This window comes from Micromys minutus (genome assembly GCF_963924665.1).
Source record: "Micromys minutus genome assembly, chromosome: 17".
NCBI lineage: Eukaryota > Metazoa > Chordata > Mammalia > Rodentia > Muridae > Micromys > Micromys minutus.
In genome coordinates, this window is record NC_137952.1 from 616,962 (window position 1) to 635,454 (window position 18,493).

The 18,493-nt window shown below is 44.0% G+C and overlaps 1 protein-coding gene and 1 pseudogene across 2 annotated transcripts in view; one reads left to right on the forward strand and one right to left on the reverse strand.

Moving 5' to 3' along the window:
• Positions 1 to 369: 369 nt before the first annotated feature.
• LOC308431728 (microtubule-associated tumor suppressor 1 homolog) lies at positions 370 to 5,986 on the forward strand (annotated as a pseudogene). The gene has a single exon. The product of its transcript is annotated as a microtubule-associated tumor suppressor 1 homolog (transcript).
• A 1,402-nt stretch (positions 5,987 to 7,388) lies between these two features.
• Positions 7,389 to 18,493, reverse strand: part of PTPRJ (protein tyrosine phosphatase receptor type J) — a gene marked incomplete at its 5' end in the record, with an annotated part of 146,073 nt that continues 134,968 nt past the window's right edge. Inside the window, 6 exons of the mRNA XM_080931497.1 lie at positions 7,389 to 7,912; positions 9,901 to 10,036; positions 10,687 to 10,847; positions 15,144 to 15,263; positions 16,343 to 16,477; positions 16,571 to 16,644. Coding sequence (XP_080787623.1) covers positions 7,754 to 7,912; positions 9,901 to 10,036; positions 10,687 to 10,847; positions 15,144 to 15,263; positions 16,343 to 16,477; positions 16,571 to 16,644 — 785 coding nt within the window. The 3' untranslated portion in view covers positions 7,389 to 7,753. The remainder of the gene's footprint in view (positions 7,913 to 9,900; positions 10,037 to 10,686; positions 10,848 to 15,143; positions 15,264 to 16,342; positions 16,478 to 16,570; positions 16,645 to 18,493) is intronic.

Sequence of the window (18,493 nt, forward strand, 5' to 3'; positions counted from 1 at the left end):
GGGAGGGGAGGGGAGGGAGGAGGGAAGGGGGGAGGAAAGGGGAGGAAGGAGGGAAGGGGAGGGGATGGGAGGGAGGAGGAAAGGGGAGGAGAGGGGAAGGAGGAGGGAAGGGGGACCGGAGGGGAGAGAGGAGGAAAGAAGGGAGGAGGAGGAGAAGAGAAGGAACAAGAGGAAGAGGAAGAAGGAGAAGGAGAGGAGAGGAAGAGGAAGAGGAGGAGGAAGAGGAAGAAGAGGAAGAGGAAGAGGAAAGAAGAAAAGAAAATGGGGCTTCTCTATCCCAGAAAACAAGTATGAGTGACCCAGCTGCATAGTTGGCCCTTCCCCACGCCTCCCCACCCCCACCCCTGCTCCCACCCCCAGAGCCTCCAACTTCACAAATCACAAAGCCAGCAGGTCCATTGTGCCAAAGTCTGGAGATCACAAAATGGCCTCAGAGCGGACACCCACTGGTGCCAGTAGTTGCTAGATTCAGTTATAGCGGAAAAGCCTTTCTCCTTAGAAGACATCAGTCAGTGGCCCAGTCCTCCAAAGTGGTTGGCCACCTGAGCCTTTCGCTGTGCCCCACACTGGCTGCTTTTCTAGGTGCTGCAGTCGTATCTGAGCGGGAGCTCCGTTGTTCCAGTTTCACCAGACTCTTAGAACTTTTGTTCACAGTTCCACTGAGGGCTTGGGGCAAACAGTGAGAAGAACCTTTCCCCATGCTCTGCCCAGCCTTAGCCTCTGCTGTCAATCTTCCCTATCCAATTGTTGTGCTATGCAAACTCCACCACACAGTCCTCCTCCGGATGTAACATGGCATGGTGAGCTTCTTGTGACGTGCCCATTTGGAACTCCAGACCTCTCTGCCACTAGCCTTCCTCCTGGGACTGAGAATGCCTTGCTGGGGCTGATGCCTAAAGACTTTCCAGACCCATACAGGAGAAGTGGAGATGGTTTCTGTGTTTTGCAGTTTTATACAGTGTGTTCATGTTGCTTTGATTTTTTTAAGGGACTCTAATCTTCAACATGACTATTTCAGCGGCGAGTCCTTTCCTCATGCTTTCTATGGCAGCAGAACCAGGGCATAGGTGTTGCATGGAATTGAACCCCTCGCCACCCACTACAATAGTTCCTAACACACTGAGAAAATGGATAAGTGGTACACAGAATGGTCTCTGAATAGCGCCCCCAAGTGGGCACATTGGACAGGGATTTGGAAATGAGCCCATCCATGTTCAACTTCACTCCACACCCGGAGACAGCATGGCTTCCCTGATTCACAACTGCATCGGCAAGTTCCCCACAGACGTGAGGCAAGGGGCCCAGCCTTCCCTGGCCAGCCCATTCTCTGAAGGGCTGGACACTAAATGAACATCAAAATGCAAAGGATTTAGCAAAAAGTGCAGTTTCCATTTGAGAAGTAAAATTCTCCCCGAGAGCATGGCAGCAGCACCCTGACCTCTTCTTTCGATCCTTTCAGTACCACAAAGGAAAGGTTACAAAGCAGGGCTTCCAGTTCATCATGGTTCGCCCTCTCTAACCCTACAATACTCATGGTCAGGTCCAGTCAGCCATCCAAGTGCTGGTATCGTAAGGAACAGAGTGCAGAACATCAGAAGACAGGTTACCACGGGGCCCATGGTGGCCAGGTCCTCAGAAAAGATCCCGCCCTCGTCTTCAACATAATACCATGGTCCCAACATACAGCAGGATGTATCACTGTGGAAAACAGCCACAGGACTCCAGGGACTTGGCGAATCCTTCATAAGACCTTATATACACTTCATTGCCTACTAGAAAATAAACTTGAAACTTCTTCAAATATAACCTGAGCCATAAGATAAAACACACTAATCTTGTCATGTTAATGCCTTGAGAAATTTGCAGATTATGTACCAATAAAATAAAACCACATAAATTCTGAAACTCTTGGTGAATACACACCTGAAGCCAAAAAAAAAAAAAAAATCTACATTTTCTTTAAAAATTCAAAGTAATTACAGCAGCAGTATAGTGAAAGAGGTTTTAAAAAATAATAATTACATCTTTGATACAAATCAAACTGTGTACACCTCAATTCATAGGAATGACTGGTTTAAGAGTTTAGTATCCCCTCCCCTGGCGGCCCATGGGGAGGCTGAAACACCTGGGCTCTGGGTTCCGGGTTCCAGCCTGGCCACCCGGTGCTGGTGCGGGTTGGGGTCGAGCTTCGAGCCCCAGATACAGATGCTTCACAAGCGGGACCTGCCGAGGGTGCAGGGCGCCGTGGCTCCCTCAAGGCTGGCTCTCCGCCTCTGCGGGCAAGTGCGGAGTGGATCCCATTCTGTAGCCCATCTGGGCCCCGGTGGGGACCTCAGGAGGAGCTAGGACACAGCGACTGAAACTCACTCAAGGACAAGAAGTCATTTCAACTTGAAAGGGTCTAATACTGCAATCGTGGAAAGCAATAGAAAGGGGAGAAGCTGGACCATCTTTCATTTACTCTCATTTAAAAGGATTTGAAGAAAAGATAAAATGGCAGAGCTGTAAGATTAATATTCAGGATGAATAATGATAAGATAGAACAGAAGATGAATCACATTATGTGCTTATCGGTGATAAAAACACGAACCCATCTAAATACTTCAAAGCAGCACCATCTACCCAGCGTCTTACAGTTACTCACGGGGATTGGGACTCTGCCAACCCAGATGACATGGTGGTTGAGTATGAAATGGATCCTGCTGTGGACAGTAGTGAAAGTGTCTCTTTAAGCCACCAGCATGTTGAAGCGCCTGATTACCCAGAGCCTTCAGGTGATTTCATGGGGAAGCATACTTTTGTAATGAATAGTGAGCTTACCTGCCAGTCTTCTGCACTTGTGAACACAGGAAAACCCCAGACCCACACAGTAACTTTGATTCCCTAGAGGCGATCCAGGATGAGAGGTTTGATCGATCTAAGTCCTGTGTGTGTGTGAGTCTGATGATAATTATGTTTGTTGAGACTCCCCTTAAACTTTGGAGCTAAAACAAACATATGACATGAAAGTAGAAAGTATAGCCATACCTTTATAATGCACCAAGCTATTGAAAAGGGTCAGCTTTTACATGCTCCTGGAGGTTGGCAGCCAACAGTGAGACAGAAATGCATTGTCCTGCTCCAATGGGACCCCGCCCCATTCCTCTCAGATGTGTGAGAGAGGGATTAATTATAACAGAGAGAACTTGGAAAACTTTCAAACCACACCATCTAAGACCCTAAACCCAACTTACACAATGATTTCTGATGTGCTGATGCAAACTGACAGTCCAGACATTGGAATGCAGTGTCGGTATTCTTTAGGAAATGTCACCAAAGACTACACAGATGGGACAGGGCAAGGGCTCATTGGAGAAAACGAGATACAAGCTGTGTCACTGCTGATGGCATTGTGGTCCCCAATGGGTCTGTATTACAGAAGTCCTATTGTGTATCCAAGGATGCCCCAAACAGTGAGACACATTCATACGGCTCGTATGCTCAGCAGGAAATGGGCCAAAACCTCAGAGGAACATTGCCCGACTGTCATGTTCATGGTAAACGTTCCATCCTGGTGCCAGCTTTTGATAAGAGTAAAACCGGAGTCTTGGACTGACTGTAAAGTCACAGTGACTGAAGATCCACACATCAATTCCTGGGACAAAGACTCAGACACCCAACATAGTACTGAGGAGCTGCCCCTGAGAAGTGTTCCAGGGCAGAGGATTTCATCGTATGAAATGGGGTGGGATGAGAACGGTGGAGCCATTTGCACAGAGAATCCAGCTTGCATGCCAACCCCACTTAAGCAGCCCCCCAGTGTGAGCGTCACACTTTCACCTGTGGACGTGATGCAGAAGTGCACTAATGTGGAGAACGGACTAAGAGATGCTAAAAGTGCACCAAACTTGAAAGGAGAGCAATCAGCTACCAAAACAAACACCACCATAGGCAGTAAAGTTAAGACAGAAATTGTAAGTTAACCCAGACCAAACCTCAAAAACATTAAAGCCAAAGTTATATCCAGATCAGCGTTGCAACCCAAACACGATTCCCTAATAAAGAACACACCCAACCCTAAGGTTACAAGGGGCCCCTCGCCCTCACCAGTGCCTTCTAAATTGTTGACAATTACTAACAAAACACCAAAAGCAGAATTCCTAATTAGCAAGACACACAAGCAACAGTTTAATAAACTCATTACCAGCCAGGCTGCGCAAGTTACAACTCGTTCTAAAAAAAACGCTTCACTCAGGGTTCTAAGAACAAGATCTGCCAGGAAATCAAATCAGGAGGATGTTGACAAGACAGGTTCTCCTCACGCAGGGACTGAGACCCGCTCTGTAGCTGCCTTGTTCCAGAAGATCAAAGGTCCTGGTTAAGATGAAAAGCTCAGAGTTTTTGGAAGTAACATATGTTTCCCACATCGATCAGATTGGCCCTGAAGAGGATGAGCAGGACTATGAGGCTCCAGTGGAAGAGCTGGGAAAGCAAAACAGGAATGAGAGTTTTGAATCCAAGTCTCTGTGGGCTCTGCACACAAAACTTCCACCAACCCAGGCAGGAGCAGTTCCAAGCCAGACTCCTGCAGCCTGAGGAGAACACCAGGTCTAAAAGCCAAAGTGGGGCCTGCTGCTCCCTGCCTGAGAAGGAAAAATGACAGTGGACCCCTAGGTTCTGACAGGGCCTTATCACATCAGAGGGTCAGGCGTGTGTCCAGCTCTGGTGGCAATGCTCCCATCAACAAACACAAAGAGAAACCTCCCAAACAGGCATTTCAGAATGGGTCAGGACCCTATCTGAAGCCTTTGGTACCCAGAGCTCATGTACACTTGCTCAAAACTTCTCCAAAAGGTTCTTCAAAAAGAATCTACTTACAGCTTTTAATTCAGTTAAGAACGGCAGGCAGAAGAATCTCAGAAGCCTGTACATCCAGACCCAGACAAATCCAGATGTGCTATCCTCTGAAAGAACACTTGAGTTGGCTCAATACAAGACAAAATGTGAAAAGCAACGTGGATTTACTCTACACCTCAAACAGCTTCTTTCCTGTGGTAATGCCAAGTTTGCAGCACTAACAGTTGTGATCCAGCACCTCCTGTCTGAGCAGGAAGAAGCACTGAAGCAACACAAAACCCTCTCTCAAGAACTTGTCAGCCACTTCAAGCACCTGTGCGAAGCTAGAAAAGGCTAGGAATGACTTACAAATAGTGTATAAAGGATCTGTTCAGAAACTAAACCAGCAGCATCAGACAGACTGCACAGAACTGGAGAAGCGGCTGAAAGAATTATACACTGCAGAGTGTGAGAAGCTTCAGAGCATTTACATTGAGGAGGCGGAAAAAGAGAAAACTCAACTTAAATGCCGCCCACAAAACCACTAAGCTAGAGATCGAAGCTGACCACTCAGAGAAAGTGGAATTGCTGAGGAAGACCTATGAAGCCTCCCTTTCAGAAATCAAGAAAAGCCATGAAATGGAAAAGAAGTCACTAAAGAATCTGCTTAATGAGAAGCAGGAATCACTAGAGAAATAAATCAATGATCTGAAGAGTAAGAACTTTAAATGAAAGGTCAAAATCAGAGGAACATAAGCAATTGTCAAGAGAGAAGGCGACTTTAACTCCTCCACCCCAGGTCATGGATCTGGAGCAAGAACTAGAAAGCCTGGAAACTATGTCAGAGATCAAGAATGAGAAGTAGCGCACGCAGGACGTGAAGCTAATGAAGATGGAAAAGCTGGTGGACAACAACACAGCACTGGCTGACAAGCTGAAGCGGTTCCAGTAGGAGAACGAAGAGTTAAAAGCTCAAATGGACAAAGGCATGGCCATTTCAAGGCAACTTTCCACAGAGCAGGCAGCGTTGCAGGAGTCCCGGGAGAAGGAGTCGAAGGTCATGGAGAATGAGGAGCTGTTGTGGAAGAGATCCCTGACATCCTCAGCCATCCCTTTCCAGTCCCCCAGGAATTCTGGTTCCTTCTCCAGCCCCAGCATCTCATCCAGATGACGGTTTCTGAACATGGGAGACTCTCTGAAGGCACTGAGGCGCGGTTCTGCAGGACTGACCCTCTCGTGGGAACTAGCGCTGTGTGAGCTTGCTGGAATGCCCGCAGGACAACCGGAGAGCAGAAACCAACTGTAGCAGCTACTTACACATGGAGGGCTCCAGAGGAAGACTTTTAACTTGGTCCAAAAGCCTCCTCTAAGAACAGATTTTGGAACTGAAGTGGACAAAGTTGCACAAAGCACTTACAGAACAAGGGAACCTTGTTCTCTGCCTCCTTCACCTAAGCATAAAAGAAAAACTCTCAGGGACCTATTGAGATAAAGATTTTTAACCTTTATCATGTTCTTCACCAGAGACGCCTCCTTGTGGTTTTTATTTCAGTCTGACTGTGGGCAGGGGGTGTGTGAGTGAGTGAAATGGTGTACCACATGGTATGTCACATGACTGTCATATTCCCTGCCCTTGCCGTGTATTAAAAATCAACAGCTGAATACAAAAAAAACGAGTCTAGTATTTATATATACAGTAGATACTGATGTGTGTCACTGCAGGTAGACTAAAGCCAGTGGACTTCGGAGGGGAAGGGGTTAATCTGAGTTCACACTGAAATGTTCACAGATCACCACGATACAAAACACACACATACACACACACACAAATACATATAAAATGACAACCTGAGTAAAACATTACTAAGAACCCAGAGCATCGTGAACCACTACATCACATATTGCACCTTTAAATAATCCTTCTTACCAAAGACAGAAATGAGAGAGAGTAGAAGACAGACGGGATGAGAAGGGGTGCACACACCACGGTATGTTGATTCCTATGTTCTTCCCCACCCCCACCCACAGAGAGTCTCATGGTGATATTTTAAATTTCTATTCTCACCCAACCAATGGGATAAAAATCTCACCAATAGAAGTCTTTGGCGAAAACTGGGAGGGGAAAAAAAAAAGAAAGAAAAAGGAACATGGAGCACAAATGACAAATGTGTGTCAAGGGCGGGCCACAGGGAAAGCCTCCTCCAATCAATGGGACAGGAATGTTACTGAGGAGGCAAACCTCTGATACTAAGCTACTGCTTAAATATTCTGTATATTCCAATTCTGAGATCCAATATAAAAATAGAAATATCTACTGAGTTTTGCCTGTGGAAGCATAATTCAGAAAAGGCACATGTTCAAATAGAAACCTACAGAGAAGAGGCACTATGTGCCCCTTCCTGCATGAGAAACACCCACAGCCATGCATTTCCAGCGACTAGATTCCAAGATACAGTAGGTAAAAATAGACCTCTTATACTTAAAATATATTCAACCCAACATAATCCTGGCTTTATCATGTGAATCATATAAAAGTCTTTAAAAAAAAAAAAGAGAGGAGGGGGCTAGGAAAGGAAGAGAGAGAGGAGAGAGGAGGAGAAAAAGAGGAGAACAAATCTGTTTGGAAAACAAAAACATAGCTCACTTTTCCTGGTTTTCCACAATTCCCAAGGAAAAAACAAAAAGTGAACCCATCCCATTGGTAATCAGGAATGCAGCTGATTTACACACCACCTTCCACAGCGCCTGACAGCCCCTGACAGCCCCAACTGCTGATCTGCCATGTTTTACATGCATAGCCCAATGCCCTCCAAGTAGTTCTAACATAACAGAACAAAGAACTGAGAACTGAGACACATAAAACGTGTTCCTGTCAGGGCGTTCTCCTTCACTGTGGGTGTGATGGTCCGGTTAGCTTCAGAAAGGGTTTGCTTTGGAACTAGGCGATGTAACCATTAGTCTTTCCAAACATGCTCACTGGCTCGAGGTTTTCATAGATTGTCATTGCAGTTGTGTTCTGATAGATGAGATCAACTTTTGAGTCTTTCTGGGCTCTGATAATATCCAAAACACACTGATTGAGGAAGACATACTGGTCCTGGTGGGAAGGAAATGAGAGAGAAGTATGAGCACCAGGTCCCAGGGATGAGAACACAGATGATGTTTAAACAAATCATCCTGTGTCATCCCAACACCACCTGTCCTACACAGCTTTCTTCATCAGCAATGCTTAACTAGAGGAGGTTCTCACACCTTTCCTGATCAGAACCTTGGAGAGGGTCAGATGAAGAAGCAGAGGAAATACTGTGCGGAGGGAGAGTAAGTTGGAAAGATTCTCTAAAGAGGAAAAGGGTTAAAGGGTGTGAGGTGAACCTGAGTGGGGGCTACTCTTTAGGGAAGCGTAATAACCAATCTTAACTGTCCACTGGATGAAACTGAGAATCACTAGGAGACACTCCTCTGGGTGAGTAGGAGGGTCACCAGACGAGAGATGGCACATCCTGAATGGGGGCTAAGGATTGCAGCAAGTAAGAAAGGAAGAGGGTTAAGCCCCAACAGTCGTCTCTCTCCTGCCTTACTGCAGGCAGGATGTGACCAGTGTCATCCTGCTGCTGCCACAGTAAGAGACACTGACACACTGTGACAGACCAAACCATGGTGAGGCAAAATAAACTTCCATACACCAATTGTTTTTTGTTTTGCTTTTTTTTTCAAAAAGTAACTAATACAAGTGTATCAGAATCTGCACATTACCGTTTAAATAGAGGAAGCATGTGCTGTTTAAAAAAAAAAAAAAAAGGAAGTGCCATAAAAGAAAACTTCATAAACAAGTGCATCCAATCTTTTCAAACTACTCCACAGATGGACACATAAATGTGTTCAAGGGGTTCTATAGTGCCACCTGCTGGGCAAGTTCCCTCTCTTCTTGCTGTGACCAAACCTGACAAGAAGGGAACTTAAGGGAAGAAGGGCTTCTTTTTGCTCACAGCAAAATGAGGGAAGAATCCACAGCTAGATCATGAGATTTCTGTTCTTCTCACTCTATAAAACTGTAGTAAAAAAAATGAAAATCTAACACAGAAGCAAATTTTCATTCTTTCTCCCCCAGTCATGCATCTCACCCAAAAGCACACAATGTACCCAGACCTCTAGCATACCTGCCAGACTCAGACTCTGCACATAGTCATAAGTTTCTAAGCCGGTACAGAGCAACATCCTGAGACGAGATGAATCTTGGTCTGGGAATGTCCACCCCTGGAAGCCACTTCCTGACACACTCTGATAAGAATATGCCCCAGGTTCAAAGATTACAAGGGACACTTCAGGAAGGGCAAGGTGGCTCCAGCAGCTCTACACACACACAGTACATACCAACCACACACACTCTGCTCAGTCATCCTTGTGTAGCTCTGATAACAATGTTCATTAACATCTGCAAGGCTAGGAACACATAAGATGCTACATTTCTGCTTCAGTGGCAATGTGTTATTTTCTACCATTAAAGTTTGATAATCTGTTCTGCTAGCTTAAAGATGGTCAGATCTCAAAGATGAAGACTAAACCACCCGTAAATTTTTAATAAACAATAACTTGTTACATTTAAAGCCTAATTTTATAAATTTAAAATCTAGAAACCAAACCAAGAGTCTTAAAAAGAGGGCTGGAAGAGATGGCTCGGCGGTTAAGATCGCTGCAGAGGTCTCACAGAGAACGTAGGTGTGGTTCCTACTACCTAAGGTGGCTCACAACTACCTGTGACTCCATTTCCAGGGGATTCAATGTCTTCTTCTGGCTTCTGTGGGCACTGAATACATGCAATACAAAGACATACATGCAGGCAAAATACCCATATGCACAAAAAAAAAATAATCTCTTTATTTCAAAGAAGACTTCTTAAAAACTCAGACACAGTAAAAACAAAGACTCCCGACACTATCTGCATGTGTGATTCTACTACTTCCTCAAGTACAACTGAAATTCACAGCCAAGAGCAAGAAAGATCTAGAAGAGTCCAGCATGTGATACTACGTGACCTTTCACTGACCTATGGGAAGGGCAAAGTGTCAAACAGAAATCTGGACTCACCTCTGTCTGTACCATCAGAGGCCTGTGCATCCGAAGATCATACACAACACCGTACACATCCACGGTGTTCTCGTTCTCTATCTGATAGATCAGGCGATCAATAGCAATGAAAGTACCTGTCCTTCCAACCCCAGCACTAGAAGACAGAGAAATGAGCACAGCACCATCAGTTGCCTCTCCACAGATCTCCCCGTCCCCCATTGGTACCCACATCTTCATTATCCCTCTCTGAGGCAAACACATTGCTCCTCAACTCAGCTCCAAGCAAGTTGGGCCAATGTCACAGACATCTTGCTAACCTCACACTCCATGTCACTCAAAGGGTCCTGTGACTTAGGACATGAAGGTGCATCTTTTTATGAAGCCTCTGCTCTAATTAATTCTTTTATCTTTAATGCTAAATTCTGCTGGTTCTATTGTAGGCATGGGCACACCGTTTCCGTAAATGAGCAGATGGCAAATACCCTCAGCTGAGGGCATCAGTGCAGTATAAAAGCAATGCAAGTGAGTAAGACAGTGGGCTCAGCTCCATAATAAAATGGCATCCACAGAGTGAGACCACAGAGGTCGATAAAAGGTTAAGCCCACCCTTTTAATATTTACTACAACACTACATAGCTTCTACAGTCTCATGGCTCAGGAACTAAGGTCACAGTCCCTGCTCGAATTTCCAACTGCCTACTGCATTTCCTCTTCAGCACTGCTTTGGACGGGGAGGGGGACATGTTCATAAATATCATTACATCTCAAGTTGTCACACCTGTATACAATGCTAACCATGCATACCTGCAATGTACCAGGATTGGTGACTCAGGGGGAATCTGCTTCATGTAATCCCGGACCAGGTACCGAAAGTTGATGAGCAGGTCAGTGGTGTCAGGAACACCATGGTCAGGCCAGGAGGTGAAATGGAACTGCCGCAGAGGATGACTCTCACTATTCTGCATCTAGAGGCCAACAAAATAAGTTAGAGATCCAGAGAGTCAGGATACCTGACACTGCAACAGTAAGTGAAATCAAGCAGGCCTGAGAACCAACCTTACTGCACAGAAAGAAAAACAGGCAGCCAGGCAGGAGTTACTCCCCAGAAATTCCAATCACAGCATATTTAATCCCCATCACCAAATCCTCATGGTATTCCTAAGAAGGGAGGGCTTCATCTCCCCTACTAATGATGGGCAGCAGAGGCGCAGAGAAAATGGCAATGACCACCCGATATCCACCCTATGTGGAGACAACACACCCTGTTCCATTTTGAGTTTAGATCACTTCTGTTCTCAGCTACCAGCCAGTAACTGCCCCACACGCACACACCTGCTCCTCCTGGGAACTTCATGAGCTGAATTCTACAACCCACCTGGAAATGGTACTTCCCTGAAACCCTTCAAAATCATTTCCCTAAGTATGGTCAGGAGGTCTACACCTGTTGGGCAAGAACCACCTGGTAAGTCCTGGGCTCTCTAGATAGTATATGGTACTACCACACAACTACCAACACCAAGCAACTATCTAGAATTATACTGATCTCAAAAGGGAACACACATTCACGTAGAGAAATAGAAAAATGCACACACTACAAGACAACACACACACCACAATGCACATATATACACATACAAACTCAGTCTGCTACTTTAACATCTGGCAAGCAGGAAACTGTGGGTACTGTCATAATAAAACTAGTCAGTTACAGTCTGTATTCTACCTTAGACCAAGCATGTGCCTATAATTACTAAAATTCTGTCCCCTGAGGCTACTCCTGCCCCTTTCTGTTCTTGATTCAACTAGATTCATTGATCTGTACCTGACCTTAACATGTCCCCTCAGCAGGGCAATGGACATCTCCATCACTGAAGCTAATTTTTTAATCTTTATTCATTATAAAAGCAATAATTTTTTGAGAAATAGAAGCAGATACTGACAAGCTTCAGTGCAGATACCTTGTCCCGCGCAAGTCGTCTCGCCCGCAAGAACGACGCGGCACACACAGGATCCTTCTGTAGCAAGCTTTAGTAACTCTTGAGAGGGAGAGCCAAAGCTATACAAAGCGGAGACCCTGAGTGCACCAAACCCTCCCCTTATATAGGGGTTTTGTCTCGCCTCGGACGTGGCGCCTCCTGATGGGCTAGGGCCAAATCATGCGATGTGATGTCAGAAGCGAGCACCTGGGTCTAGGGGCGTGGCTAGGCTTTAGGCGGGCATGCTCTGGTTATTTACCGTTGTTCCTTAACGGAAACCAGCGCCATCTTGCAATGGCATGTAGGGCGGCGCCCCACAATACCTAACATCACAAATATTATTAGAGGGGTTTACTTAGAGAATAAATTAGCTGTGGGGAGGAGGAGACACAAAGAAACCCAGGAAAGAGGTCAAAGAGCAGAGGACAGGAAGCAGAAGGGCAGGGGACAGGAAACAGGGGCAGAGGGCAAGGGAGCAGGAGGCAGGAAGAAGGGAGGCAGAGAGGAAGAAAGGGGGAGGGGCTAAGAGTAAGGGTGCTAATCAAAAGAAATGGAGCTCCATCTGTGATGTTCTCGTTCTATAAAAGGGAAATGTATGCATGCATTCACATAATTACGAAACACTATTTTAGAAAATGCCATGTAGAAGACTATATATATGCCTGAAAAAAGGCTTTAGTAGGAATTGTGAAATCTCTAGAATCTGTATCATTTCATTAATGCAAACACAATGAGAACAACAGCATTTTCGCCAACTCTATACAAAAAGGTTAACTCCAAGCAGAAGCAGCTGGAGATAAAAGGCATGCCAGTCAATTTAAATGGCAGAGCCTGCAGATATAAGCCTGACATGCTTCAAATGTTCCTCACTGACTGTGACCTCACTTATGTAAGTGGTCATGTCAGTGTGTGCTAAACATCACCAAAGGAAGACCTGAATTATTCCTGAGACCCGGTAAGAATTAATATTTCATATACTAAACTTCACCTATATCTTCATCTTACAAACTAGAACCCAATCTATAAGAATTAATATTTCATATACTAAACTTCACCTATATCTTCATCTTACAAACTAGAACCCAATCTATCAGTCACTGTTAAAATGTAATGCAGAGAGAGAGAGATGTTTTTCTATCATGCACAGTAACATAAATGATAAGCAAGGCATGGCAACACAAACCTGTCATTTCAGCACCAAGGCTGAGACAGAGGTTCAAGAGTTTACGGCCAGCCTGGGCTACCTAGTAAAACACTCTGCCAAAACTTCATCTACTAATATGTATGTTGACACTACCTTTTCAAATCTCCTCAGGATCACTCAGGATCCCAAAGTAGTACAAGCATGTGTGCATCCAACCTGCCCACACATCCCTGTGCAGTCATATAAATATATGACAGTAGACTCTACACAGCCCAGGTGTATAGCAGGCTATACTATCCAGGTTTCAGTAAGTACAGTCCAAATGTTCACACAGACACATTCCTCATACCCCTGTCAGTCAACAACATGTGATTATACTTTAGATCGTTTCTAAACTATTTATATTACCTAGTGTGTTTTAAATAGTTGTTGTAAGTATGGCTTAGGGAATGATGAACCTAAATGTACATGTTAAATACAAGCACAATTTTTATTCTGAATATGTTCAATCCAAGTTGGGTATGTTTCACAGCTGAACAACACAGCAGGAGTGAAAGGGGCTGGCTGTATGTTGGCTCCACGTATGGTACCTAAAACCTCCTTCGTGACGCAGTATGCACATAGTCAAAGTTTAGTTATCCATTCTCCAAAATCTAGCTATGCATGTGGCTTCCAAATTGTTTAACCACCACAAATAATCCTGACAGTATGATCGAAATGTAGGTACTGGGGGAATATATGAAAATATCTAGAACATGTAGTGATAATAAAGTAGAAGACACTGGACATATATCCAACAGAAATGAAACAAACACAGAGCTTACTCATCTCTTAAAGGAGTTTCTAAATAAACAATATTGTGAGAATAAACAATGCTGAGATTTGTAGATTGTCCTGAAGCTGTTGGTATTTTAATGTTAATTCCACTTCCCAAAGAAGGGCTGCCTAGTTACGTACTCATGAAGTGACTTCATCTGAACCTTCCCATTTTAATTAGTAAAATAAAAGAAAGGCAGTGACTGGGTGGAGTAAGAGTGGTAGAAAGAAAGAGTCAGAGGTCAGAGGAAGAAGGAGGACCAGGAGGAGAAACTCCAAAATGGAGATCCAGAAGGATGAACTAGATCCAGGTGGACTTAATTGGTATTAAATAGCTATGAACACTGAAGGATTTTATAGGTCTAATATCTCATATAGAAGGGAAGTTTGTATCTTTGTCTATTTGATAAAATCTTGTTGTGTAGAGAGTTTGTGGATTGAGAATTGAATATATAAACTTGTATGAAAAGCTATCAAGCTGTAGAATCGTATTTGTGTTGAGATCTTGGTAACGAAACACCCGGGACGAAGGCAGTAACAGGCAGAGTAAAACCGCCAAGGGAAGGGAGTCGCACGGATGAAGAGACCATGGGGGCAGCTCCGACTGGGTGACAGAGGCGCTCGGGGCTCCGTACTAAAGGCAGGCCTGTGGAGTGAGACCACGAGGCCGATAAAGGGATAAGCCTTTTTTATGTTTTTAATATTTACTGCAATAAAGATTGAGCTCTGTGACTCATGAACCCATTCCTGAACTCCAAATCATATCTTCATGTCAGAGACTCAAACTTGAGCTCACTAGATCAAAAGAGATAACCATTTGAGGCCCTCAACAGAAGCTGAAAAACATTAACATTTGCATGCTCAGCTGATATTAATGTTGACTCAGGACACTTTCTCTACTTTCAAACACTCTTTAGAAAAGATAAATAATTCAGCTTTCTAGAATGTCTGTGTGATTCGACTGGATTCAGTTTCATAACTTTGGGAACAGTGCATATGCCCTAGAATCCAAATCCTGGAATCAATACAAACGGTTCCTAGCAGTCAGCACCCACCCCATGCATATCCCCACCCAGATGACCCAAAGGCCTCCTGGAAAGGAAAGTGTCACTGACATAGCCATGCTCCTAAGACTCATTTATTCAGAAAGGACACAAAAGTCCCCTCAAGAACGTAAAGCTAGGGGTTCCTTAGATAGCATGTAGAGATGGGCACTTTAATTGTGAAAAAATGTAAAAGAGGCAAAAATGCTTTTTTCATGCATCAAATACTAGCTATTCTCAATATTAATACCCATTGATTTTCTCAGATCAATCTGGACTTACGTTTTTCACCACGAAATCTCTGATGGTCCATTCTGGAAGAACAACTTCTGATGTCATTATCACAGTTATATCCCCATATTCCTGAGCTTGCTTGGAAGGCCAGTACTCCTCACATTTGGTCTAGAACACAAGGTAATTCAGCAGGTAAATCACTTGCTATGCACACCTACAGACCTGAGCCCAGTTCCCTTCTCAATCAACAGGGAACACTGACACAGAAACATCCTGCAGATGACTCTGAGGGACAAGGAGGTGTGGCAATCACTGACTTAGGGACTAACTCTTCAAGTATGAAATCTACACTTGAAGATAGGGAAGGTAAGGGCAGGGGGAGGAAGAGAAGGGGGAAGAGAGAAAATGAATACCTTATTCTAGGCATGGGAGCCCATGCCAATAATATCAGCATTTAGGAAGATGAATCGGAATTGCTGCAAGTTTAAGTCTAACCTAGGCTAAGAATGAAGCCCTGTCTCAAAAATCAATCAAACAAAACAAACAATAACAAAACATAAACTACTAATAGCTGGGGTATTACTCAGCAGCAAAGCATGTGGCAAGGACTCAGCCAGGCCCCACGCCCAATCCCCAGCACTGAATAATAATAAATAACGTTCCATAAAGTAATGTTACTTCCCTTTCTTCAGGTACACAGTTTTTAAATTAATCATGTGTTTTTCAACTCATCTCTGTTTAAGGAAATATGAGATTTTTAATCCAGGACAGACCCTCCTATCTATGACAGAAATGGCAGGAGGGTTCCAGGCCACACAGAAAGAGAGGGGACTGCTGAGACCCATATGGAGATAAGTCTGAAAATGGTTTTAATTTTAAAAACCTAAGTTTGAAAGTCAGAGCTTTAGGAGTCAGTTGCTTAGAGACCACACAGATAGGCTCTGCAGGCACAGTGTGCTCTCTGACACCTCACCCTAGGTTTGCAGTGTCCACTGCACCAAACCAGTTCCATCCACTCACTAACTCCAGCAGCACAGATTTAATCACAAACATTAATATGAGCCCACAAAAAAATAATACATTTTTTTCAAGTTTTTTTTACATCTTCTTTCTAAAAGCTAAAATTACAAAACATTTTCTAAGGAGGAAAGTATTAATGTTTGGGAAGAATGCTTTTTAAAAGACAGATGGATTTCATGGTGTCCATTAATAAAAAATGAATGTATGATTTTTCATAAAACACCTACCCTTCCCTGCTCCACACATTTGGTCAACATAACAATGGCATATACGTTTTTCTCCCAAACCATACGCCAAAAATCCTTCAAAGTGTTGGGTAAAGGTCCTTGTGTGGCAATGAAATCTTTCTTGGAATGGTAGCCCTAGAAATAGAAAACTCAGTCATCATCAAAGGCCCAGACAGACACACTCCTATTCAGAGAACCCCCAGACCATGAGAGCAGCCACCCACTTACAGGCATATAGTTGGCATTGATGTAGTCGTCCATCGAATGGGTCTGGACTGAAAGTTTGACTCGAGAAATATCATCTGAGCAATTAAAAGAAAAAAGATCCTCATTCTATGTCATGCTTCAGGAAAGTAGCAAGCAGGAAAGTTCTAGAAGTACAAACTGGCAGCCTGTGACTGATTTGGTGCTTCACACCTCACATTCATGATCTCATTTGAACCCCATGGACAGGCTGTGGCACGGCACAGAGAAGATGAAGGCAGCCTTTGAAAAACTAGAAATGAAACTCAGGCACTGAAAGCCAGGCCTACATACATTCTTATCCCCTCAGACTAAAGAAGTCTTCATTCCTGCAGCCTTGGGTGTCTTCTCTGAGCAGAACAGGTGCTAAGCAACCATATTCACACCTCAAAACCACCCCACAAGCTTTCAAGATAAGGAAATCAGGAGTTTCAGATACAAAGTGACATTTCCAAGGCCTTCTATCTTGGGAAACAACAGACAAAATTTGCCTATTCTACTATGGCAAAAAGGACATCCAAGGTAACCTTTCCTCCACGGCCCTAAAAGGTTGTTATAGGGATGGTGAGATGGCTAAGCCATTTAAGGAGCTTGCTGCCAAACCTGGTGGCCTAAGTTTGACCCCAATAATGGAGGAAAAATTTGTTCTCTGACCTCCTCATGTATGCCATGGCACAGCCATACCCATACATATAAATAATCAATGAATTAAAGGTGGATGGATCGATGGATGGATGGATGGATGGTAGACAAACAGTCAGATAAAGTTCTAAATTTGGAGTTGTAGAAATAGCTCCGTCAGTAAAGTGCTTGCCACACAAGCCATGAGGACCCAAGTTCAAACCACAGTACACCCCAATGATCCCTGCACTGGAGAGAAATAGGAGGTTCCTTGTGGCTCAGTGGTGCTAATCTACTTGACTCAGGAAGGTCTGGGTCTCAAAAATGAATGGGTGAGGAGGTGGGGAAGATCTGCAGGGAGATGAGGAAGAGAAAAGTGGGATCAAAATATATTGTATGAAGAACTATTTTCAATTTTAAAAAAAAGGCAAAGCAATTGAGGAAGACAACCCAGTGTGGGCATAAAAGTACTATGAATGGAGAGATCTAAAATACAGACTCCTCATGTGTTCTAAACATCATTCTCATGTAGACAGCACACATGCAAGCATGCTCAACTCCAGAGTGAAACTAACTGAAGAAATTTCAAATGTCAAGAGATGTCATGGGTAGTAGCACCGAGGACAGCTCCTGGTCCCCATCTGAATCCACTTCCTAACGTCCCTGGGACAGAGCGGTACAGCAATACTAACAATGAACACAGTCGTGACATGGGTCTCAAGTGAAAGTCTTGTTAATAGAAACAACACCAAAACATCAAATTCCCAGCCCTCGTTCAAAATCATAAGCTTTTCATGAGCAGGCCAAAGGTCTGAGTTAGTCTCAGAAGGTCAGAGGCTTGACAGCTATCCCAACAGTATCAAAAATCACTTCTCTCTGATCAAGGACAAGAGCCATTGACAAGTAAAAGAAAAGAAACCAAAAAAGAACTCATGACGTAAATAATACTGAATTCAAATACAAATTAATAGAAAAGCATGCCTTCAAGTTTAAAAAAAGACAGTTATTAAACAATTTGGTGTAAAAGTTACCCATAAAACCACCATCCTCATGACAAGCAAAGAAAGGCTAAGATTCCCTGCCACTGCTCTCTGCCCACAGACAGCCACAGCAGGAAGTTCATGTTACTGGCCATCCTTTACACTTCAGTTTTCTATCCCCCTGTTGGGTAAGTGCTACTCTGGTTTCTTTTCTTTTGCAATGACAGAAAAAAAGCAACAGAGAGAGGGATATTGTGTGGCTTACAATTCCAAATCATGCCATCATGAGGAAGGCAGGGGCTTAAAG